Raw genomic sequence first — 27,246 nt, forward strand, 5'->3', positions numbered from 1 at the left:
TAGTTAATATTTATTAATTGTTAAAATTTTAAATTTCATCAATTATATTTTAATAATCCGATGTAATTTTGTATCACAGAAATACTCATTTTCAATAGGTCTTTTTGTTTTAAAAGATTTTGTTATTTTTTATTTTATTTAATTCTTTTAAAATTTTTTTTCTTCCTAATATATGAATACAAGCATTACAGATACCTTGAGCTATATTTTGCTTGCATACGTAACATACAAGGCACATTCTTGGATGCAAATAAAAATGTGATAAAAAAATGAGTTATTAAGCAACATTGCAGAAAAACTTATATCATTTTTTCATTATTATTTACTCTATTGCTGTTTATATATTTTTTAAATTCAACAAATGTGCGTTGTCTCTATTGTATAACTCGATTACACGGAGAAAAATATATTTACAAAAAAAATTTTATAAATGTACTGTCAAAAAAAAAAAAAAAAATTATTCACAGTTTTTATTAATTCTACTCATTAAATAAATAAACGTAAAATATGTAAAAAAAATGATCTATATAATGTCGCGTCACTAATTCCAAAAAGACATACTTTTATTAGGGGTGTGCGAATTGTCGAACTTACGAACTATTCGATTTGAATTTCGAATCGAACAATTCAAATTTTTTAAATTATTCATAAGTTTTCGAATTATTCGTAACTGTTCGAGTAATTTGAAACTTTTCATACACGGAGAGAAATTTATGGTAACAATTACAATATATTATGGGAATGGTTCCCATAATGCATGGTAACCGGTTTTTTTGAAATGTCGATTATAGGAACGACACCCATATATATTATAGTAATCGTTACCATAATATTATAGTAACATTTACCATAACATTATAGTAACCATAAACATAATATTATGGTAATCATTACCATAATTTTTTCACATGCGATATTGGAAATGTTACCATAATGACGGGAATTGTTCCCATACTTAAGGGAACTTTTCCCAGAAATTATGGACCTGTATCTCATAATTCCAAGTAATCATTACCCTAACGGTATGGGATGATATTTCATAAACGTACTAGGAATCGTTACCATAAATTTCTCTCCGTGTATTATTCGTAATTTTTCGAATAATTCAGAAATTTTAATTATTTGATTCGAATCGCACACCCCTCATTTTTATACACCCATTCGATTTTTGTCACTAAGTTTAAAACCAAAAGAGTGTATAATTTTTTTTTTAATTGCTAATCATATTGTAGACTTATTCTAAGGTTAAAAATTGGAAAAAAAATTTTTGAAAGCCAAAAGGGCGTATAATATAAGCATATGCCCCTTGAACTTTCAAAATTTTTGTTTCAAATTTAAGCTATAAAATAAGTCTACAAAACGATTAGTAAAGAAACTAAAATTAGACAATTTCCTAAAGCCAAAAGGGCGTATAAAAATATGTCCTTTTGGAATTAGCGATGCGATATAATTTTAAATTAATCTATTATTTCATATTTAAAATATCTCAAGCTCATGAGTTTACATATGCATTAGACTTTTGAAATTTTTAAAATCTATACCAACTAATTATCAATTATCTTTGTACAATTTATACAGCGATAGTTAAAATAAAATTATATAGATGATAGTTAATTATTTTAAATTTTAAACTGCAAATTATTTTTCTCCGTATTATTTAAATTATTGTGCGAATGTTGACAATAAATAACAACTTATTAACAACAATAATAACAATAACAAAAAATAATTTATATATTTATATATTGTTATAATTTTCATAAACTATATCAAGGATTTAAAACAGTTTATTGCTAAGCTAAAACATCCAGCTACGATATATTTATCAGGGAAACTAGATTGATTGATTTGTTAATTAATTATTTGTTTAAATAATAATTAATTAATTAAAATATTAGATAAAATTTTATGAGAGACGTCGATGCGAATCGTGAGGAAGACGATGCGAGCTGCTGTCAGTTGAACTTTCACCAGCACTCGATGCTTTTTTCCTCTCATTAATGACATTACGTCTTGATTTTTTCGGAATTTTTATAGGACGTGTAATTTGTTGTTGTGGTTGTTGTTGTTGTTGTTGTTGTACTGATTGATTGTCATTAATTGTTTGTGTGGCGCGTGAATTTAAATCTTGATTATTCACATCGATTGTCGTCGTCTGCTCTTTACTTTTATTTCTATTGTTATCAATAGACATTATTGATTTTAATTGACTACGTTTTGTGGTACGTTCATCTGACGAAGGACTTAATAATTTAGCTGAATTTTTGTTGTTGTTGTTGTTGTTGTTGTTATTATTATTATTGTTATTTGTACGTAATAATGAACCCAGGACTTGGCTGGAAAAAAACGAAGGCGTCTGACGTATCCGAACTGTATTCATATTTGGACTCGCATTATCCATTATTAATTTTTCAGTATCACCGTCCAATTCGTTTCCGTTGTTGTAATATGCATTTCGTGTACTTTCGGATTTTTTAAGTATAGATTTGGCGCGATGATGCCGATTTGTTATATACGACATCATTGATTCACTGTCTATTGAATCGACTGATAGTGACAGTTTGTTTCCACCTGCTGTGCCTGAAATTTTTTTTAATTAAATGATAATAGAATATTTATATCTAATTTTTTTTTTCTAATTATTCATTTTCGACTCTTTAACAGAATTTTTATTTGAAAAATTTTTTCAATAATTTTTTTGCAGACTGTAATAGTTTTTTTTTCTCTGAGTGAATTCTATTTGAAAAAAAAAAAAAAAAAAATTTTCTTTTAATTAATATTAATTTTTAATTCAAAATTTTAAAATTTAAACAAATTATTAATTTGGAGAAATCACAGAAAAATTTTCAAAGGCCAAAAAAAAACTGAAGCATTAATTTTATAAAATTTTTTAAAAGCATGATCAATTTTTTTTTGATAAAACAAAAAAGCAATTACCAAAAATTAATTTTTTCTAAATCTAATTACCGTTAAAGAGTTTATGAAAAAATTAATTATAGAAAAGATAAAAATTTATGGTGCCGCGACTATTAAACCGCGGACACTTCAACCCTACGACAGTTCAACCTAGCGACATTTTAACCGACAAAACATCCATGATAAAAGGGCACTTAAATAAGGGCGTCCAGGGGCAAAGCAAAAAGCTCCAGTGGGGGTTGTGAGGCGAAGCCTCCCAGATGAAAAAAATAAATTCATGAAGTTCTAAAAACGAGTGAGTGTGAATGTAGCAGACATCAGACAAATTTAAAATTATTAATAAATGGAGTCAATAATTAAAAAATAAAATTTTTAAAAAATGCGCATTTAAAAAATTTTGAAATTAATAAGTGCATTTTTTAAAAATGTTATTTTATTAATTATTTACTCAATTCATTAATAATTTTAAATTTATCTGATATCTTCTACATTCACACTCATAAAAACGAATGTAAGTTAAAAAAAAAAATTTATTATTATTATTAATAAAAAATTAATTATTGTTATTGTTTTTATATTATAATATGATATTGTACATGTTGAAATTTATAAGTTTGTGTTCAAAGGTTGGAATATTGTTTGGTTTCATTGTTTTCAGTTGAAATGTCGCTAGGTTGAACTGTCGTTCGGTTGGAGTGTCGTCAATTGAATTTTCTTCGGTTTAATTATTGCAGAACCGAATTTATTTTGTATTTTTTGAAAAATAAATATAATTATTTATAGCTTTTCTATAAAAATAATTTTAAAAAAATAATAAATAAAGAGAATGGGATAATGAATGATTAAAGTGCAGCATATTCAGTATCATAACTTCCGAGTGAAAATAAAGCTTTCATTCGTTATTATTTTTTTTTATTTAAAATCTCTTTTTCACTTTATTGCGAATCTGATTGTAGCATGTGAGTAATCTACAATCAGAAGCATTGTAACAATAAAAAAAAATAAATAAATAATTTAAATATATAATTTATTTAAATAAATAAATAAATAATTAAAAATAAATAATTAAATTTATCATAATAAATCCAGTCGTAGACATTTTCTTTTATACTCTTATATAACAACAATAAAACTTACAACGCTAAATTAAATTCGTACTTATTTTATCTCATTATTGTTATTTTCGTTTTCTGTATTATTGTTTTTTTTTCTTCTTCATAAATATCGACTCAGCGATGATAAAAAAATAAATTTATTTACAAGAGCGTGACTTGTTGCGGAAATAATTCGGAACCAGCCAAATAACTTTATCTTTACAAAAAAAATTTATTATTAATTAATAAATTAATTAATAAATAATATCACTCTCTCCCTCTCTCACTTATTACTTATTTTTTCTCTCAATCTTTAACTCTCACACAACAAAAATCTCACAACTTTGTTATCACGAGTTTAAATTTTAAAATTATTTTAATAAATTTAAAAAAATGAGCAAAAATTTATCTTATTATTGAGCATTAAATGATCAATTAAAAAAATTAAAAACTAAATATACCGCAACAGACACCAGTAGATAAAAGTTCAAAGATTTTTTTCCATGTCAGTATTTTTTTTTGTCAATTATTAAATATTTAATTCATATATTTATATATATTTTTTCAATTCTAATCAATTCGCATACTCAATCTATATAAACTTTTCAATAATTTATCATTTAAGCTATGACTTGCGTGCACAGCTACTGACTATTCAACTACAGGACATTTAGACCTTTATTTATTTTTATTTATTCATTTTTTTGTTATTTTTTTTCTATCGCTTTTGCTTACTTTGTTTATGATACGCGGGCAATATAATAATATATAATAATAATAATTGTATATATAGTAACAAGTCAATAAAATTTACATATATACATATGAGTATTAGCATGTCGTGATATAAATCAAGTGTACATATTATTTCAGCTAGTGTGTGATAAAAACTAATAAAAAAGCACGGCCTATTAGCATACGTGCCATTCATTTGCAACAACTATTTTAAATATCAATTTGTGCCTAGAGCTTGCAATTAACGCAATGAATTTATGTATGTAATGTAATTTATCTATAGCTTTGTATATAAAAAAAAATTTTTCAACAATTGACCAATTAATTTATTAATGAATGAATAAATAAATAAATAAATTGAGTAATGCGTGAACAGTGCGTGCGTTAATTTAAAAATTTATTATTTATTAATAATAATAAATTTATTTATTAGACTATTTAATTTTCTAACGTGATAATTTGCATTTATAATTATTTTTTATCATTCAACAATCCTAGAGGAAGTAACAAAGGAGTATAAATGTAATAAATAAATAATAATTATAATAATAATAATAATAATGGTCTATAAACTATCGTTCTCCTACGACTCAAAGCAGGGAATGATATGTAATTTTAACTTGATATCTTACATTAATAATAATAATAAAATAATATCTATGTACAACAACTTTAAATAATGAGTAAAACCAGCCCTAATGAAAATTTATTAAATATTTAAAATTACTGAGCGTATTTTGATAAACTATGTGACTTTTTAACAAAGCGTGGGCTGATGGCATCCTCGAGCACGTGTTACTATTGGTTCATTTACCATATTGCTTAGTACTACCGGTTGTATTCCCGACTAGTTGTTGGCTTATCAGTCGTGATGCAGACGCGAGACTCGTCAGTGATGTGTTTGATGTATTGCCAGGCACAGTAGCGCGACCACCACGAAGTCCTACATAAGAATTATTGTTGTCTTCCAGGCCATCAGGTGATTTCGTTGTGTTACTTTTACTATCTTGATCAATTATTGTGGGTCTACGTCCTGATGCACTCTGTAATTTTATTTGATTGTTTAAAATGCACTCGTGCCAAAAATTAATCCCTATCCGAAAATTCCCGTAGAATCCACTCAAATGCAACAAAGACTGCATAGAAACGAATACACTCTATAGGATTCTATGCAGTTTTTGTAGCATTTGAGTGGATTCTTTGGGAATTTTTAAATAGGGATGGAACAGAACAAGTTTAGAAATTTTTTAGGGATTTTTGTAAAGCTGTAACTTTGTTAAATTTGTCGCGGTATTTCTCATGCATGCACGATAGTCGTAGCTTTGAAAAAATTTTGATCAAAATGCGCCGAAACTAGAGATTTCAAGCTATAAAATGGTTTTTTAAAAATCTTGATACGATTATTTTTCACAGAGTTACAGTCTTGCAAAAATCACAAAAATTTTTTAAATTTTTCTGTTCCTTTCATTTTTGGCATAAGTGTATTTAAATTTTTTTTTTTTTAAATTTAATTGTTGAGATTTATGGATTTTTTTGTCATGAAAAATATTACATTAGAATTTTCTTGAGTTATTTATTTTTTTTTCTTGTCTATTTATCTGTCGATATATGGAAAAAATTATTTGATTTTACTGAAATTTCATTTTTATCAGAAAGCCCCAGGCGAAATGAAGGAGCTTAAGATTTTTTTTCGAGCAAAATTGGATTTCGCATACAAAAAAAAAATTTTATATCTTTAAAAAAAAGTTTAAGTATAAGAAATATTCGTAATTGTGTATCCATGATTATTTATCAAAATTTTAATCCATTAAAACAAAAAGAACTTGGAAACCCCATTTTCCAGCTTTTTCTTAAATAATATAAAGATAATAATTTTGAATTTTTTTCAGACAAACTGATAATTTACTTATATTTTGTGGCAATAAAAATAAATTTCTAGAATTACATATTTTTTAAACTAAAAAAAAAATACTAAAGAATTTTTTGATGATTCAAAAGCTATTGAACTTCAAAACTACAAAGCCAAAATAATATTTGAAGTAAAAAATAATATTTTCCATGGCCAAGACTGAATGAAAACTCTCTAGAAAATAATATTTTTTTTTTTTAAGTGATAAAATATCAAGTAAATACCTTAGCGACACGAGTTTTTCGATGTTTTGGCAAAGTATCGGTGTTGACACTGGCCTTAATGGAGTCATGTTGAACTTGAACGCTCTTTGAAAATTCACTAGCATTCGTATTAGTAGATGTCGGCGAAAATAGTGTGGACTGGTGATCTACGATAGGTGATTTGTCGTTATTTATTTCGCGGCACTTGTTGTCAGCCGCGCCTTCCAGTGGATTTATGTATAGATTACTGTCAGCTTCGTTGGATCCATCACCATCACCAAGCAATTCTTGGGAGTTAAATGGATGAGTTTGACAAGTTGCGTAGGTCTCAGAACTATCAACGCTACCACGTTCATTATACGATGATTTTGACGGATAAGCCGTCGCCGGGGTGCTCACTGGCTCGGATACTGGTGCAGCAATAGCTGCTACTGGTGCTGATGACGCAGCAATTGCTGTTATTTGTCTCAGCGGTGATGAATATGAGTATGAGAATAAATCACCAAATGCACTCGTATCAACACTACTTTCTCTCAGCGAACGCATTTCTTGGCATACAGGATTACGAAAATCACTTGTCGCAAGGGGCATTATATCTTCAGCGTCTCTATAATCTTTGTATTCCTGTATAACATACAAAACAAACAAGACCCAAAGACAATCAAACATATCATGAAAATATTATTATTAATTTAAATGTCATCATTATTTTTATCCATAAATTTCTACTCTAAATTTACCTTATTCTGTTTTTCTGATAAATCTATAACAGGTTCCTTTATAATTTCAATTATTAAATTCAAAAATTATTTTTTTTTTCAAATTTAACTACACATGCAGTCATTCGATGAATTTTTATACCAATTTATTTAAATTAGTAACCGAGAAAAAAAAATTCAAGCGATGGAAATTTTTAAAAAATTTGTTTTCAAATTTCGAGCGGGAGTTGGAGTAAATTTAAAATTTTAAAATCATCGATTTGAAATTTAAATATTTTTTAACTATAAATATTGTTATTGATAGTAAATACCTTTGTAGTACAAAAGCAACATTCAAATTCACTAGGGAATTCATCAAATTTCTCGGATTTTCTGCTGTCTTTTTTATCTTCATCCTACATATCACACAATAACAATAACAAAAATTATACTCTCCTGTTTATTTATTTAATTGTTTTTTATTTTTTTTTCAAAGACCCCATCGTAAACTATTGAACCTTTCGATGACCTTTAATATTCATTATTATTTTCTATGTGTCATAAATCCATTTTAGTAAATTAAAAATATACACGTAAGTACAATTAGTGCAAGAAGGTGAAGAAGTTGATTTATTTTTATTAGAAATGGTTCAAATGTTTTCAATGAGATGAATCCATTCAAATAAAACGGACAAAAAAATATAAATATAAATATGATAAACAAATACAAATGAATAAAGACAGTAAGCGCTGGTATTAACGTTAACAATGTACGTGAATTATGATGACATTATTATTTTAATTATCTGCGGAGCCTGAGAGACATTTAAACTTAATTAAAAAAATAATTCTATTACATACTATACGTTATTACAGTAAATCATTTTTATAATTAACATCGTAACAGTAATTAATACTCGTTAAATTAAATGCATTTTAATAAAGAAATTTTTGAAATAAATAAAAAAAATGTGTGGGATGTTAAAATGAAAAAGAAAGTGCCACTTTGTAATGCGAAATTACTTACCCGTATTAAAATATAAAAATAAATTATTGATGCAGGATAAATATATATTTATGTATATGCGTAATATTACACTGTGAAAAATTTTCGGAGTAAATGCGGATTGGATGACTGTTTATTTATTTAATTCCCTCGGAGTGAAATTCACTACGTAGGGAAGTTTATTTTAATATAACTTCGAATCGGAGTGAATGCGGATTTAAATAAAATCTAGACTCCGAAATGACTCTGCTGAAAAGACAAACTCGCATACCTGAAGATCGCAACGTTTTTCGTGTAACGAAAATGGAAAAAATTTATTTAATTCGACTGCTTAAGGGGTAACTCCGGAGGTTGGAGGTGGCCTTAGATTTTCAGCTGACATACCAATATCTATATGCGAAACATTTCAGAAATTTAGTTATGCAACCAGCAGATTTTTTACTTTCCAATTTTTTTCCGTTGCGCGGGAAACGTTTCGATCTTCAGGAACATACAAACTCCCTATTTACTCCAATACGGATTTTTTTAAAGCTCCGTAACTCCGAGTGAATTTGGATTTACGGGGATACGCTACCAGACCTCTTTCTCACACTCAGAAAAATAAACTCGACTATTTTTGTTGCACTCGTAGAGTAAATGAGAATTTTAAAACAATTTTTTTTGGAGACAAATTAGAATTTTTGAAAATACGAAATTTCTAGCCTTCTATTTAAGTTTCAAAAAACTCTAAAGACTCTCTATTTTAGGTTTCCAGAGTTTGTCCGTGAATTAAATTTAACTGAAAATCTGTTACCGTTGCCCCTTAAATAAAATCCGTAATCACTCCGAATTCACTCCCGATTTTTTACAGTGCAACATACAATAAAAAATAAATAAACAATGTTATGAACAAAAAAAATTATTTATTGATGATAATGATTTTACAAATTTTTCCTCGCCCTCATATGTCTTTACTTATATTTTCTTAAACTCACTTTCGAGGTATTGATTTCTTGACTACCATAATTATATATATATGTACATATGTATATATATATATATATATATATATATTTTTATGAATGTCTGAGTACGAATGATTGTGTGATAATTAAAAATAAATGAAATAATTATAAAATAATCAGCTCCATATATCATCATCTGGAATGTCTTCAATCTCTCCATATCCATTTGCACATATGTATATATCAGGCGCCATTTTCTGAAAAATACCGACAAATACTATTGATATATTGAATCCTCAATCCGATAATTATCATATATATTTTCTTTTATATTTTAATAACAATTACTCAAGTTATTTTTCCTACTTCTTAATACCTATTCATCTAATTACTTAATCAAATAAACGTATCCTCTTACGTAATTGCAATCGCAATAAGTAATGAAAATGATAAAAAACAAATTTAAAAATCGATAGTTAATTTTAAAATTAAATTACAAAACTTTTACAAGTAATAGCGATAAATTATTATTGAGCCATACTTCGAACGCTTATACTACTTATTATATTGATTGTCTCTGCTCTATTATATTTTGCCAACGAAGCTAAATCGTTTGTTTTCATTGGCATTGTTTCAATATAATTTTCTTTTCTTTTCTTTAAAAGTATACATATATATATAAATATCTACATATACGTATTAACAAAACCATTCAGAAGGATACTTAATACATATTTATATATGTATGTAAAATAAATATTTATTACAAAATGTACATACGTATAAATAAAATTAATCAATTGATTAATTAATAATTAAGCAAAGCTTATAATAATTTATTCTATTATATTTAAATATATGATTTATTTAAATAAATAAAATTACAATAAAATAATAGTATATTGTGTATAGTTTTTGTTGAGATAAATATATTTCTGTCATTGGCTTACTCACGATGAAAGTCTGAGTGATTGTATAAAAATAACTATGGGCACGAAGCCACAATTTAAACATTTGTCTCTTATGACAATTGATATTATACAATTGACTGTAATAAATTTATAAAAAATATATATACATAAAGAAAAATAAAAAAAAGTAATCAATAAATTTCATTAAAGCTCAAGCTCGATAAAATATCCACACATATTAAATACATTAATAAAATAAGTAAATTAAATTAGAAAGAAAAACTATTTACATTTTTTTTTTAATATAAACATACGAGCTTTATAAATTGTACACACACTTGTTCACTTGTCAAGTGGACTCTTTATTTATTTAAAAATTTAAAATAAAAAACAACGATGACAAAGTGGCACATTCTTAAAATTATACGTAAAAAACAAAACTGCTAAGCGATACTTTGGCATTTTTACTTTTGTTTATTTTTTTTACTGAAGAAAATGAAAATTTAATTAATTAATTTTTTTATGGCTATTGCTTTGTAATTTAAAGTAATATTAGTTCTTGGTGTTAAGTAATGACTTTCAATACCATTAATCATATTAATAATTAAAGTTAAACGTCTCTACAGCTGGTTATTTTCTAAACTATACCATATTTTATGCCGAAGGTTGATTACTTAATAGTTATGTCTTTACGTCTTTACTAAAATGTCAAGACTTTATTTTAAATTAAAAAGAAAAAAAAGAAATAATAATAAAATATGATATATTTATCTAAAATAAAGTGGTTTATAAAGTTTTGATATAAAATTGTAATTGTGAGTAATTAACAAAAATATACTGGAGTATTTTAATAAACAAATATAATTATTGATTATTTAAATGAAATCTATAAATAAACTTTTATAATAGTTTATTAAAATTGACGTATTTGAATATTTGAGGAGTTAAAATTGAGATAAAGAGAGCATGAATACTAAGTATTGATTTTATATATATTTAGAATTTCTATAAATGAAGATATTAATTAATTCAAACAGATAATAATTACGTTCATTTCCCGTTTTATTTAAAATTTAAATTTTGAATACACTGTGAAAAATATGGAGTAAATTCGGAGTGATTACGGATTTTACTTAAATCCGAATTCACTCATTCTGGAGTTTTAGAAAATATCACTCCGGAGACGGAGTAAATTCGGAGTTTGCTTATTAGAGGAGTGATCTGGATTTTATTTAAATCCGCATTCACTCCAATTCAAACTTTTAACAACAAAATAAACTCTCCATCAGAGTGAATTTCACTCCGAGGAGATCAAATAAATATACAGTCATCTGCTCCGCATTTACTCCGGATTTAATCCCCAAATTTGTTACAGTGTATAGTTAGAAAAAAAAACAATTACTTAAATTAATTTATTAAATAAATAATCACCCGAGTCAAAATATTAGACGTAAATTGAACGTTTTGAACGTAAATTGAACGTTTTGGACATTAAAAACTCAATTTGACAGCTTTCAACTTATTCAAAACGTAGATTGGAGTATCATAAATCGAAAACGCAACTAAAACTTATTTAGACTTACAATAAGAAAACATGAGCATACCAAAAAATTTTTTTCATTAATTTTGTACTCCTGGATTATAATCACGTCAATTCCCTAAAATTTTGTCGTCCGCCTTTCTGGCTCTTAAATAAAAAATTCGTATTTTGAAAGAAAATTTTTTTCAGTTTCATACTTCTATCTTTAACACTATTATATCTTTTCACATATTAAGATATCAAGGTTATGAAAATTGTGATTACAAGTATTGAAATAAATTAATTAATGTTATCATTAAACTAAAATCATAACTCATGAAATTACCAATTTTTTACGAACCAAAATACAAAAAATCGTTCAATTGACTTTCAAAACGTTAAAAACATTCAATTCGCGTTTAAAACGTTAAGAATGTTCAATATACGTTTAAAACGTTTAACTTACGTCTAATATTTCGACTCGGGCACGTATTCTAATAAATGAAATAAATTAAGCGTTACATGAATTATAAATATTTATTGTATAAATAAAAAAATATAAATGCAATAGGCATATATTAGTCTCAGGCTCCTTATATTTAATAATATGTATATAGTAAAAATATTAATAATAATAATGATGATTTATGACAATGATTTAGTGATTTTTCACAATAAAAAAGCATTGTTGTTGTTATTAATAATATTTAATGCGGCAGTATTTTTTAATAGACTATAAATGACATGATAACGTTTGAATTATATGTTATTTCATAAAGCTATTAAATAAATAATATAAAAAAACTATTAAACTATTAGCACCTATAAATTTATTTTTAAATATTTAACATTTCAATATATATTTAATATAAATTTCAAACGTTACCGGGTGTGGCTCTGTTTTTATTTACTTGATACTTTTATTTTAAAACTCGATTAAATTCACCCAGGAACGTTCATTTAAATAGTTATTATTTAATTAGCAATTCAAATTATTTTTAAACGATAGCAGAAAATAAATTACCCTTTAAATGGATGAGAATATCACGAATTAAATTTGAAAAATTCATTAATTTTTTTTCTTCATTATCAATAGTAATAATAAACTTATTTTTTTTTTCTACTTTCCATAACAAGGAGCCGTAGCACTTAAATCACTGGTATATGTATCAGTAAGTCTTGATAAATAACTTTATTATTAAAGTAGTTTACTGCAAGTAACGTCTGGCAAATCTATAACCGTTTGTCTAGTAAATTATTAAAGATTAGAAAATAATATATGTATACGTGTATAATTTATACTTTCAATTCGTTTTAATACTTATTTATTTGGCGTCGTAAACATGGCGATTCGTTGTACGTTTTTGTTAATTATATTAAAATTTTTAATTCTGTGCAATTGGTAAAATTTTTTTTTTCTTTTCGTTTTTACAAACTGTCTTTAAGATGCGCGGTTAAAACTTGTGGTATGAATAATTTATAAAATTTAATTTAATTTAATATGGACGGTGATTGTGTCGTGTTATGTCATTGATAAATTTATTAATTAGTCCACTTAATAAAAACACTTAATAATATTCTTCAGTACACTATTTACACATACACTATCAGCAGCTAGAATTACACTTGAACCTGAAAAAAATGAAGATAAAACTAGCAGGGATGCTCAAAGTGTATATATCTATATATATTTATATTATCGGACATTTTAAAAAATAATAAACTTTATACTTTTTTTTTAAATTTTTCTAAAACTGCAGTTGGCAAAACCTAAAAAACTATTTACCTATTCTCATAATATCGATAGCTAATTATTTATTATTATAATTATGTAATGATTGCGAATGTAGCAGACATTTTGTCAATTTTTATAATTTTTAATTAAATTAAGGGGGATAGCAACTGTGAAATTTCGAAAAAAAAAATTTTTTTTTTTTTATTAAATCAAAGTTTATATATTCAAAAATATGTATCTAGAGTGTTATATGAAAATTCCGAATATTTTTCGAGTTATAGTCATTTTTGTGACAGCGCGTCAACTGACGGTTGCACTCACTAAAAACTTTAAACGCGTTTTTCTCGAAACTACTTTTTTTGAACTGGTCTCATGTGTAATTTGCATAAATATGAACCGATTCGCAACTTTTTTTTCCGTATTCGTCTATTCAGTAGCTGAAGTTGCACGTAGGGGATTTTTTAAATTTTGATTTTTCAGCTTTTTTAAGGCTGTTTGAATCCAAAAAAATGAGAAAAAAAAACGAAAAAATTTTTAATATGTCGCCATTTTTTTTCAAATCCAAATTTTCAAAATCCCCTACGTGGAACGATAACCACATGCATACAGATTACAACGCGGTTTGGTTTTTTCGTTTCAGAAAATCCGTTTTTGAGTTAGAGATGAGACTGTGGTGGGGGAAATTTTTTTGGTGCTCCACAAAAATGCTTATAACTTTATAACAGCATGATATTTTTTAATAAAAATTTAGGAGAATTATCTTTAATGTATACTTTATAAAACAAAAAAAACCCGATCCCCGAATTTCTTTATTGTGGCTATCTCCCTTAACAAAATGTAAATAAAATAAAAATAAATAAATGCACATTTATAGAATTTGATTATCGGTATGCGCATTTTTAAATTTTTACTCTAATTACATTCTATATATTTATTCAAAAATTTTTAAAATTGCTAATTGTCAGATGATACTGAAGTTAGCTGAGGTCTAATAATTTTTGGATTTTTTTCAAACCGATAAATCATAAAAAAAAATATTTCAAAAAATTGCACTTATAGTTTTTTAAATTTTCTACATGTGCATATTTTTATTTTATTTTTTTTTTTTGTAACTGATTTATTGAAAAAAAATCCGAAAATTATTACTTGTCTGTTAACTTCAGGATCATATTGTCCGGTACATTCACACTCGTTGCTACATTTACACTCATATTATATAATATATATATAATTATTTCAACAGAGCCACATTTATTGAACTATTAGATAACAAATAAAGTTAATAATATATATATAAATGGGTAACATCAAACATTATCATATCTTTAACACAAATATTATTAGATAAACATTTCCATTCTACCGATGTTACGTGAATAGACTTGTGTTAATGAAGCTGCGATTAAAAAAAAATTATTATAATAAAACATAAACAAAGTTGATTCAAATAAACACATAAATAAATAAATAAATAAATAAATAATAGTAATAAGGAGTAGCTTTATAGATTGAAATGAATAACTTACGCTAGGTGTAGTATTGCCTTGATTCGAGTGTTGAGCGAGCATTTCATCGTGGTAGTAATCGTCGTTCTGAGAGGCCGGTATATTTTGCGCAAAGTCAAGAAGTCGACGATTAGGACTGTCTGGAGTAGTAGGTATATCATTAGTAACTTGTGGGAATGATGAAGAGGCACTTCTGCGATGTCGTGGTATACTACTGGAGTGCTCGTAATTACGATAGCAACCGGCTCCTGTCTGTGCTGGTCCACGTTCGCACGTCGATTCCCCGTCTTCGCTGTTACCGTCTGCACCTGACATATTGTGGCCTAAAAGATTTTTATAAAAAAATAAAGAGAAAGATGATAAAGACATTGATTAAGACAAGAAAGAGCACAGGTTTTGTTTTTTGTTTTTTAGGATTTTTTCTAAGCTAATGTGAGATAGAGGAAATGAGCTGACGAGGAACTTACTCGTTAGACTTTAATTAAATTTATAAAATAAAATAATACAGTAATGAAATTTTGTAGTTGTCGGCTGTGCATAGTAAGTAGTTTTGTTGAATTGAGCAGAATAAGTTCCTCGCTTATATTATCTTACCAGTGTCGACGATGACGTCAATGAGATCCATACTCTTGGCGAACGCATCCCTCAAATTGATATGATGGAATGATACAATACTGCCTTCACGCTTAGCACGTTCCAATGCCTCACGACGTTTTAACGCTTTTTCACGTCTCATCTGATTTTTATAAAACTCAGCAAAATTATTGACAATAATGGGAATAGGCAACGCAATTACCAGGACACCACATATACAACATACACTGCCAATCACTTTGCCAAGAGGAGTCGTAGGATAAATGTCTCCGTAACCTACGGTCGTCATGGTGATTCCAGCCCACCAAAACGTCTCCGGAATGCTTATAAATTTGGTCCCGGGCTCTTCTTTCTCCGCGAAGTATGCAAGGCTCGAGAATATGAGTACACCCATTGCGAGAAAGAGCATAAGTAGCCCGAGTTCTTTGTACGAATTTCGCAAAGTAAAACCAAGACTTTGTAACCCCGTTGAATGACGTGCTAATTTTAATATTCTCAAAATACGCATTATACGAAATATCTGTACAACACGTCTGACATCTTGGAACTGATCATTTGCATTTTTATTTGTCTCAACGAGAAACAGCGACACAAAGTACGGTAATATTGCTAGTAAGTCTATTACATTCAAACCGCCTTTGAAGAATTTCCATTTGTCTGGCGATGCACTAAATCTAAGCACGTATTCTAGCGTAAACCACGTAATGCATACCGCTTCGACCATCGCTAGTTGTGGATTATCTTGAAAGTTACCCTTCTCATCGTTTACTTGCATACTAGGAATGGTGTTGAGTGTCAGTGCAATCGTCGATAGCACAATAAACAGAATTGATATCACAGCTATCACCTGAAAATTTTACCATTCACATTTTTCAATTTATGTTCATCCAATTTTCCCCATTTTTTTTTTATATTAATTTATCATCGTCATTATTATCATTATTTTTTTTTTATCTTTTTCTTCTCCGTCTCCTCCATTGTTAAAAATATTATTTATCTTCTCAAACTCTGTATCCACGAGCTGTAAACCCTGCTATTATGGCCTTGACATAACTTCGCGGAATGAATTCCATTTAAGTACACACTTATCCCAGGTACTAATTTATAAGTTTATCATAAAAATACATTTAGATTTTATTTATTTCCAGAACGTAGTATTTTTTCTACGACCACCTCCCACTTTCTTCACCGCTAATTAGTCCTAGCATTATTACTTAGCTTCGTGGAGAGTTTACGTTACTGCATATTACCTTAACGTGTCTTGGTCTATTTATTAATTTTTTTTTTTTATATTAATTACATTATATTACAAACAATTACTTATTATTTTTATTTTATCACGTTTTTTTATAGATATACAATCGTATATATGAACACAAGACGAAAAATGCCAAGCGTTAAAAGCAATACACAGCCGACCCAAAATTATTCATTCAATTTATTTACTTTTTTTTTTAAAATAGAAAAAAAATTTTGTTGTTATTTTCCAATTTTTGAGATAAGATTAAATAATACACAAGCGTACATAGCGCACATATGGGTATGAAATTATCAATTCGATATCCTATGAATAAATGATTTATTCATGAAATTACTTTTTTTTATTGTATCTATTTATAAACATCGACTTGGGTAAAAACTTTTTTATAAAATAATAATAAAAAAAAATATATAAAGCTACGAACTTGCGTCAATATTTAAGCTCAAGTTGCGCAATGTCAAATCAATTTAAATATAAAACAAAATAATATAAAATTTAAAGCGAGGCTCTATTATTTAATTTATTTATTTATTTTTATAATTATTATTTTTTAATTGACAGATGAATAATCTTGGAAGAAACAACGAAAACGACTCTCATCGAAGCTCCATTTAATTAATAAAACAAATAAAAAAAAATGTAAATAAATGTACAATACAATGAACCTTTCAACAGCCATACAAATCCAATCGCGCATTACCGTTTATTCACATTCAGCAGTTAATATTCTACAAGTTAAGCTGGACAATTAAACGATAAATTTGTCATCACACGTTTATTCTCTTACGATATTCGACGACTTTTCTGTTGAAACTGTCTAGTAGTCGATGAGAATAACGTGTGCAAATATATTTAATAAATATAAATATATAATCGTTTAATTGTACGACAGTATATTGTGTGACAAGGGATGAAACAAAATGATTTCAAAGCAGGGTAAAGTTGGGTGACATCACCTGCAATCGAAATCGTCTTTCATCCTGAGTTACACACTAGATTTTTCATGATTACCTGCATTGGAACTTAAAGTTTCAGTGCCAGCCGCCAGTCAGAAACAAGTTAATTTAACAGGGGTTCGTACTTCTCTCTCTATTACACTCAAGTCCACGAACGTTACTATCTTTGTTACACATGTGCAGTAAATGGAAACTTTAGCCGAGTTTTTCTCTTAAACAAACGAATACTGTCAAACAATTAAAGCGCACTTCGTTAAATTAGACAGTAGTGCATTAATGTGCGGTCTGTATTTTGTATTTAGAGATTTTGTTTCTGAAAAAAATTCAGCGGAAAATATCTGATAACCCCTGTTAAGATTAATAGTGTGATCGACTATTAAATTGTCATTTGCAATTTTTAATTAAGCAGAAACTATAAATACTATTTATTATTGACACTAATTTTTATAAAACTTAATTACAGTCAGAACTGTCATTTACGTAAGTAAAATTAATGGTTTGAAATTACTATTAAACAAATGCCAAGTATCAGAGTTTAAATTGCGAAAGCCTTCAGTCAGCGGGCAGAAAGATTATTTGTTTGTTCCCAAGGGTCGAAACAAGTTTGTTTCTGTCCGCTGACTGGGCATTCACAATTTACGCGTTTGCTGATGTTCATTCGCGACATTGGACTGAAATTGACTTCTTTCGACTGGCTGTAGAGATGCTGAAACTTCGAGTTTTGATGACGATCCTGAAGTTAGCAGACAGTTACAAATTTTCGGATTTTTCTTTTCAACAAATAAATTACAAAAAAAAAAAAAATACACACATGTAGAAAATTTAAAAAAATATAGATGCAATTTTTCAAAATATTTTTGTGTTATAGTTAATCGTATTTAAAAAAATTCAAAAACTGTCAGACGTCTGCTAACTTCAGTATCATGTTTCGATGTTGGTATCATAAAAAAAAAATTTGTAGAATATTTTCATTTATTTACAGCAGGCTCTTGCATTTTAGTTATAATTTTGAAAAGTGATTTATATTTTTTTTTTAACAATATATAAAATTTTTTCAAATTAAACTGATTTGCGGTTTGGATGCAAATCAATTTAAATTTAGTATTCATTTATCGTATTAAATATTTTTTTTTCTTATTTTTATTGCAGTTGGATTTAATAAATTGGTGAATTGAGGCCGGATTGACGAGCCAACAAACACATCGTTACTGTCCCTTCAAGATACCGTTCCTTGTATTTACAAATAATCATGCGTTTGTTTGTTTGTTTATTCATTTAATTATTATTATTTTTATTTGTATATTGAGATATTAAATGAAATATAATCGATAATTATATTTATGAGAACATTAGATTATTATTTAAGTAAATATATAAATAGAAGCGACCAGAGGAAATGAGATAATAAATAGATACGCGTGATCACTTTCCACAGGGAGCGGGAACGAGAAGGGACTCACGTGATACCTGGTAATCGCGTATAAACCCTCCCATTATTATCATCGCGACATTTATGTTGATTATATATTGTTGGCTTTTTATAACTTTTTGTTCGAATTTTTTTTAAACATTTGCTTGAAACAAGGTATGAAAAAAGCTGTTGGGTAAAACGATTAAACAATTATAATCAAGATGGTTATTATTGAACGGCACCTAGAAATTAAAGTACACATTACAGTAAACAACGAAAATATTTATATTTGCATTTATAAAAGCACGTTGCACATTACCTAAATTTATAGATATTTATTATTGAAGCACTTTTTTTTTAAACTGAATTAATGTATATATGAAATTAAATAGCGATAGATTTATGGCAATAATTTGAACTAGTGCACAGAAAAAAATGGTATGTATTATTTATGCTGAGTTAAAAAATTTTTTAAGAAATATTTTTACAAATATGGATAGGGAAGGGGACAAAATGGGGTACCCCAAAATTTTATAAAAGTTTGTTTTTTAAACATTCAAAAATAACTTTTGTAAATATAATTGTCAGTGAAAAATATTAATGACTTGTTTTATGATAAAAACTATTAAAAATTTTATTTTTGTCCATTGTATCTAATAAGTATGATGTGAAATGTAATTTTTCTTTACCCTGATTAAACAACTGAATTCGAACGAATTAAAAATTTTAATTCTGCTCAATTCTGTTAAATTCGGTAAGACAGAATTTAAAAGAATTCAAGGATTATTTTCGAATTCAACAGAACAGAACCGATTAAAAAATTTGGAATCTGTTTTTATTCAGTTTAATTCGGAGTCAGAACCAGAAATTTGAGAATTAAACCGAATAGAATTATTTGAATTCGTTTCAATTTAGATAAATTCGGGTTTTTCTGCCGAATTATACAATTATTTTTTAAGTTAGGTACCGAATTAACAGAATTTATCTGAATTATATAGAATTAAAAATTCAATTCTGTTTAATTCGATTGAATTCAGTTGTTTAATCAGAGTAGGTAAATTATTTATAAAAAAATTTAACGTAATCAAATTAATATAATTTCCAAAAATTTTCTTTTTTGCTTTTTTTAGGGGGTACTCCATTTTGTCTGCAAAAAATGAAAATTACTTCTACTCACTTTAAAAGTCACAAAAAAAAAAATATTCAACGTATTTAAGTCCTCGAAAACTTGCTATTTCCTCGAGTACCCCGTGTTGCTAAACCCTCCCCTGTATATATATATATTTTTTATAAATTTTTATTAAATAATTTATTGTCCGAAATATTGACAATTGTTTATTTTTTATAAAAAAAATCTTAATATAAATTAAAATATATGACGTTATCAGTTTAGAGATCATGAAAGTTATCATCAGTTTGATGACAAACATAAAATAAAAAAGATATAACAATAAACAGGTTTATTACCTCTCAATATATATAAAATCATTGATGTCAAAAATTAATGACCGATTTTAGTATGTAGTTATTGTTGTCACAAGCGAACTAATAAATTATAAACCAAAGTTATGGATAAAGTAACGACGTAGACTGTGTGGCGATACACGGATGGGAGACTACCTGAACTGCTTGAAGTATTCAAAAATTTATGACCCCATATACGACTTCGTGATTCGTTAGTGTAGTAGTCTCCGCCCTTAAATATTTACGTCGAAAGAAGAAAATTAAAATGAAATTACTCGAAATCAATAGTTCATTTCCAAGGGATTAAAGAAGAAAAAAAAATATAACGTTGAAGAAAAATACTAATTTGAATAAAAAATTAAAGCATGAGGCGGTTATAAACCTTTGGAAGTTTCAAAGTTTGTTTGAAAGTAACTAGCCTAGAAACGTCGTGTTAGACGTAAAGTTTTGTTAGTTTAATTATTCGAAAATTATGTTTATAAATAGCAGACTTGCTTATAAAAATTATATTACATTTCTTGTTAACTTTGGCTGTAAATATTTATGTTACTTTTTTATGTTATATTAGAAATATTGATCTTGTGAGTTAGATGGCCTAAACTGATAACTGATAACGTTTTCATTTTCATAAAATATAATTGTTTACTTATTGAATGTAATGATTGGAAAAACCGTTGATTGTAATCTTAACTACGATAACTTTGAATATTCATGAAAAAAAATATATATATATATACATAATTAAGAAGATAATTTATTATTTATATTAAGGGTCAGTTTTTCAAAGAGCCGAGTTTCCTTAAATTATTATTGCTGGTATATATTAATGTATAGATAGATTAGAAATAGTGATTTAAATCCGGCCCTTAATGATAAAAAAATTCGGTGATTAAAAGAAATTTTAATTTGAATAAAAAAAAAAAAAGTTTAAATGAAATAAATCGGACATTTTAAGCCGGAACATAATTATTATATACTACTGGTGCTAAAAAATTTAGTGCAGTGTGCAGCAATTATGGCGAGCGTACTTGAAATTATTGTCGCTTTAAAGTATGTACAAAAAAAAACGTACATTAGGAAGCAGTAGAAGAAACAAAAAGAATATTTTATACATCTGTCATAAAAGAGTGTGCAAGCATCACAATTTTTAAATAAAACGAAAAAGACCTTTTTGTTTTCATCTGGCTTTTCATCATCTGCATTACTTTATACAGTATATATATGTATGAGTGTAGCAAAGTCTTGTTGAATCGTATTGTAACCACCGGAGTATAATTATAGATTTTATTACAACCTTTGTGTAAATTTCTCTTTTATACATTCGCATTGGCCGTCTGGTTCTAACATTTAACGTGAACTTGCTGCTGGTGGGAATTTGTGAATCGCCAAATGGAATTTAATGTATGCGTGTTTAAATACTCATCATTAAAAAAGGTGTGTGTATTTACACTCGTAATTTGTGTCGGTGTTATATATATATATATTAATCTACATACTAAGAGATATCTACGTCTGCATGATGGAGAAGAAATTTAGCGGGTGGTACTGCAGAAGTAGTGAACAAGATCACTGGAGACGTCATTTGTCGTGTGAATACGTAGGAAAATGTTTTTTTTAGTTATGAAAACAGTGAGAAGATTAGCGTTTGTTATTGTTAGTGTGAATGATATAAATGATTGATGAGCATAATTGTGTAAATTAGGGATAAAAGAGCAACTCACCCTGGCAGCGATGGACGTGGTCGGTTTCTCGAGCAAGTCCCACAGCCACTTTTGGTATTGCGCACATTTGCCGTCCCCGAATTCCTCCTCCTCCCTTTGCCGCAACGACTCAGCCTCCTTCCTCATCTCCTCGTGTACATGTTCTTTTCTCTGATGGTATTTGTGCTGACAACAACTCTCTAAATATAATTCATCGACACCCCAATATTCAAGATCGTCGCTAAACGCCAATACACACATCTCGTCAACGAGATGGAGTTTACCCGTACGATAAAAATTTAATATTGAGCTGAATGATTTCGGATGACGATCAAAAAAATATTCATTATCAATAAGTGAGTAGTCGTCGCATAATTCAGTAATTGCCTCATGGGTATTACAGTCTCGAAGACGTCCAAGTCTTGTGTGCGGTAACCTCTCCAAAGTACGCCATAATACTTCGTGTTTAACGCCACCGACGTTTATCGAGACACGCCTGTTCAAAGCCTTTGATCTCATGATCATAAAAGGCTCTGGGGGCAGTGAGGTCATGGATCGGGAGTAAGTCCGTTGCTGCATCTGAAGAGGAAGAGGAAGTGGTGGTGGCGGCGGTGGCGGTGCCGGTGCCGGTGGTAATGCCGATGGTACAGCCGAGTTGACACTCGTGAATGGTGCATAACGTACTTCTTTGCTCCAACCGACACCTGTACCGATTCCAGTCCCTCCTGCGATCGTCCCTGTCCCTGGTCCCGTTCCCGTTCCTGTTCCCGTAGATCCTGCTCCAGAGGCTGCCATCGAAGAGGTAAGAGTTCTGTCACTGTCAAAGTTAAATCCCTCGATTCCCGACATGTGGTGGTATGGGAGATAGCCATTGCCATTTCGATCCGCATCCACTCCCGCGTCTTCTTCGTATCTCCGATCGTTCAGCATCAGATGAACGTTTTATTTTGTTTTTATTATTATTGCGGCTCAGGGTAACCACACGGATCGACTAGCGGTCAGCCTGATCAGCACCTGGCTCTCATCCGTCGGCGCAGCACCTCTCCGCCACCGTCAACAGTGTGGCTCTGAGCCACCTCATAATCTGCAATTAAACCAACACGTCTTAGCCCAAGTTTATTGTTACATATCAAACCTTACGCTACTCAATTACATTTTATTACCCTTTATATTACTAAAAGTTTATATCCACCAGAGCATACGTATTTATACATCTACATATAAGATTGTTATTTAATAGTGACGTTAGTCTATAGTTAAATTTAGTTGGTCAATGCAATAGCATTTAGAACGATCAATATCCTCTACAACTCTGTTTACAACCTTCAAATATCCCTCGTTATATTACTAGGAAATGTTACAAGTTTATACGCCACCACTCCCCGTTATCTGATTGCTCGTGAACACGCTTTTGCTCTACCTGCTGCTACCTCCTCTACTATTATAATAATTATAATTTTTATTTTATTTTTACTTTATGTGTTTTTTTTTTTTTTCTAACTCGGCAAACAGTTTCCTGGCCGGCCGCGTACTCTAGATCTAACAGATCGTACCCTTGAACTACTTGCTTCTAAATCACGTCATCAGATTTGGACTTGAGAAATTATTTTATAACAATCTTATAATCTTTTAGATCGATGTCTCAAATAAAATTAATATTTTCCGTTGTACAGGTATAATTTTAAAATCCCTTAATCTTAGATTAAGTCACGAATGACCTTGTGAAATTACACTAAACCCGGATGTTGTTTTTAATGTTTGCATCCATTAATCAGACCGAGTAATTTTTCAGTCCAACAAATTAAAAAGACATTAAAATAAATAAATAAAATTTATCTGCACGGTGATGCAACGTAAAAAAAACGCTCCAAATATTAATGTTTTTTTCCGGTTGACTCGCGATTTGTTCTGCTCTCATCGGCAATTTTTTTTATAGCGCATGGATTTTGGCGTCGCATCAAATGCCGGCTCGTAGGTTTTTGGGTCGTAAATTTCTTAGCTTGACATTACGCTACGTGGGTACGACTACTGCTGATGTTGATGCTGATTATAGTATTGCTCAAATGCAATCCATACATACATACATACATACATATATAGAAAAAAAGTTTTCTGTGTGACAGTTCATTGCCAGTTAATTTGGGGGACTAACTTGCATGCGGGATAAAATCGCGGTCCAATTGGCATTTGCAACAACGGAAATCAGTCCTCAAGAACTCGAGCGAGAGATAAAAAATATAAAGTTAAAACTATATTGACGAATAATTTGCATACAATGTTATTTGTACCCAAGGCTGTATGATATTCTGATGACTGCATGATAATTTTATCCCAAGCGTTTTATTTTTATATTTATAATATTAGGCGTGCTCTTGAATTTTCATTGATCAATAACAATAAATGAATAGTCGTTAAGTGACTTTATAACGTTACTAAACGTTTAACTTCTTACTCTTCTTCTTCTTCTACTTCTTATTCGTCTTCTCCCTCTACTCAGAGGGGATTAGCATAAATAAAACGATACACGTAACGCCTTCCATTCACCAACACATTACAGCACACAAACCAGCATGTCGTCGAGATATAAAAAAGAAAAAAATGAACAAGTGACAATAGGAGTTGATAGTAAAGTCATAACGACTGCTGTGATATTTCTGTAGAGCTTTTTGCCCCAACACTTAAGGAGGGAATCCCCTCTTATCTATTTACTCTCAGACGTACCATATATATATATATATATATGTATATATATTATATAGAGAGACACTGAGAAAGAAAAAATGTTATAGACAGCCGCATCACATCAGGGGTGGTGCTCCACTGCCCCAAATAGAACAGTGAGTTCAACGATTCGACCCCCACAAGGCCAGAGATACCTCGATTTATACTTCCGAGGACTTTCCTGCCCTACATGCTCACAAATCAGAATCTTTATCTCGAGGGTGAAATGCTGCTGCTTGACACAAAAGTTTGAATGATAAATCGTCAAAAGTTACCATTAGATCGCGAAAAAAAAATAACTTTTTAAATAAAATTTAAAAAACTCGTGCTGTTTCAAGTCAAAAACGTGTATGGGTGCATGGAGATTTTTTAGGGGAGTGTAGGCTGACCAGAACGGATGTGTACATACCTGAAAGTTCACGACGACGCGATTGGTTCTCATGGCACAATCGATTTTCACCCTTATTCGAACGTTTGCCCACGAGGGATGCGATCCACATGATTTTTATGTAGATTTAATAACCAGTACTTGTTGTTAATAATAAATAAACTCGGTGTCAATACATGCACGTAACTTTACATCGATCCTTTTCTTTTCTACATAAATATCTTTAATTTATGTTTTATCTATACTACACTATATAGTATATACTCTACGATAGTTCAGTAACAGAAAAAAACGTTTCTTTATGTGTTCATTTAGTACTGCGCGATCGCCGTGACTTTAAATCCACACAAACGTATAGACATGTATATATGTACATACAAAATTTTTTTTTTAATATTACAACTTTTTGTTCAAATCTACACGCAAGTAAACGAAATAAAAAAAAAACTTTCGAAATAGAACGATGGGTGGGTTTTAAATTTTTCCTATAGCCACATTAATATTGTCGTCTACAGAAAAATAAAAATAAAAATAAACATGAAGAAAATGAATAAATATAAATAGATATGAAAGTTATATTTTTACCACTAAAAAATTAATTTTTTATTTTATATACTTTATTTTTTTTTTTATTTTTGTTTTTATTTATATTTTTTATATTTATGTTTTTTTTGTATTAAAACCCCAGATTATCCAGAGTCTCTCACCTTTTTAAGAAATACTCGTTGGTTTCTTCTTTTGAATTATACTCAACAACACGTCACACACTCGTAAGCCCAACATTATTTCGTCACGAGTAAACTATCAACGCTCTAGTCGACGGAGCTTGCGAAACGTGCTTTACCACTTGTTTCATGGGCGCTGCGAGCAACGACGATTTGCTCCACTATCGATTGCCATGTGTGCCCCTTGAAACGGGTCGCGTCGCGCGCTTTCTTCTGCTCTCTCTCTCTCTCTTTTTCTCTATCTCTGTCTGTTTTTTTATTTCTTCTTTCCGTAGATAACTTTTATCTTAAATTTCTTTAAACTTGTTCTCTTACTTCTCTCCTTCCGACTCTCTATAATATGTTTTTTCCGTCTGTCAGTTAAAAACACACGACGTTTCCAATTTTACACAAAAAAAAACTCCGGGTGACAGATCTGGGAAACGACGAGAGTAAAATTTAAAAAAGTTTAAGAAAAAAAAAATAACTTGTATATCTGTTCATATATATGTATTTTTACAGATATATATTAGCAAAGCAAACACTTTTAATTTGGTCAAGGAAGCGGAGCTCGTAATCCCCGAGGACGGGACTACACGACTGAACCGCTCAGCTGCTTCTACTGCTGGCTTCATGTTTGTTCATGACGAGGCGCTTACTTGGACACGAGCCAGCAATGCGCTTGCCTGGCCAATATAGTTAACTTTCTACACCCTACTCTCTGCATCTTTAATCACATCAGACATTTTTCTGAATGACAGTTGATTACGATGTCAAACTTTCATATTTATCTTACGTCAAATTAATTCAAATGATGATCAATTCAATTCGGCTAGACCAACAAAACTAGAATAAAATAATTTAAATAAAAA

General features: G+C 28.9%; 1 protein-coding gene across 4 annotated transcripts; it reads right to left on the minus strand.

Annotated features, from left to right (window-relative positions):
• Window positions 1–328: 328 nt before the first annotated feature.
• LOC130675370 (potassium voltage-gated channel protein Shab) lies at window positions 329–27,221 on the minus strand. Of its 4 annotated transcripts, none has more exons than XM_057481000.1 (8): window positions 26,378–27,221; window positions 22,583–23,645; window positions 15,770–16,616; window positions 15,197–15,498; window positions 7,888–7,971; window positions 6,879–7,481; window positions 5,578–5,788; window positions 329–2,580 (listed from the first exon to the last, which is right to left on the minus strand). In XM_057481000.1, the coding sequence occupies exons 2-8, from the start codon at window positions 23,489–23,491 to the stop codon at window positions 1,907–1,909; spliced, it is 3,630 nt and encodes a 1,209-aa protein (XP_057336983.1). In that variant the 5' UTR covers window positions 23,492–23,645; window positions 26,378–27,221; the 3' UTR covers window positions 329–1,906. The 4 variants fall into 4 exon arrangements, with proteins under 4 accessions (XP_057336983.1, XP_057336981.1, XP_057336982.1 ...); XM_057480998.1 differs by having other exon boundaries at window positions 5,560–5,788; window positions 26,378–27,219; XM_057480999.1 differs by lacking the exon at window positions 26,378–27,221 and adding an exon at window positions 25,692–26,072 and having other exon boundaries at window positions 5,560–5,788.
• Window positions 27,222–27,246: the final 25 nt, after the last annotated feature.

Source organism: Microplitis mediator, chromosome 10, assembly GCF_029852145.1.
Source record: "Microplitis mediator isolate UGA2020A chromosome 10, iyMicMedi2.1, whole genome shotgun sequence".
Lineage (NCBI taxonomy): Eukaryota > Metazoa > Arthropoda > Insecta > Hymenoptera > Braconidae > Microplitis > Microplitis mediator.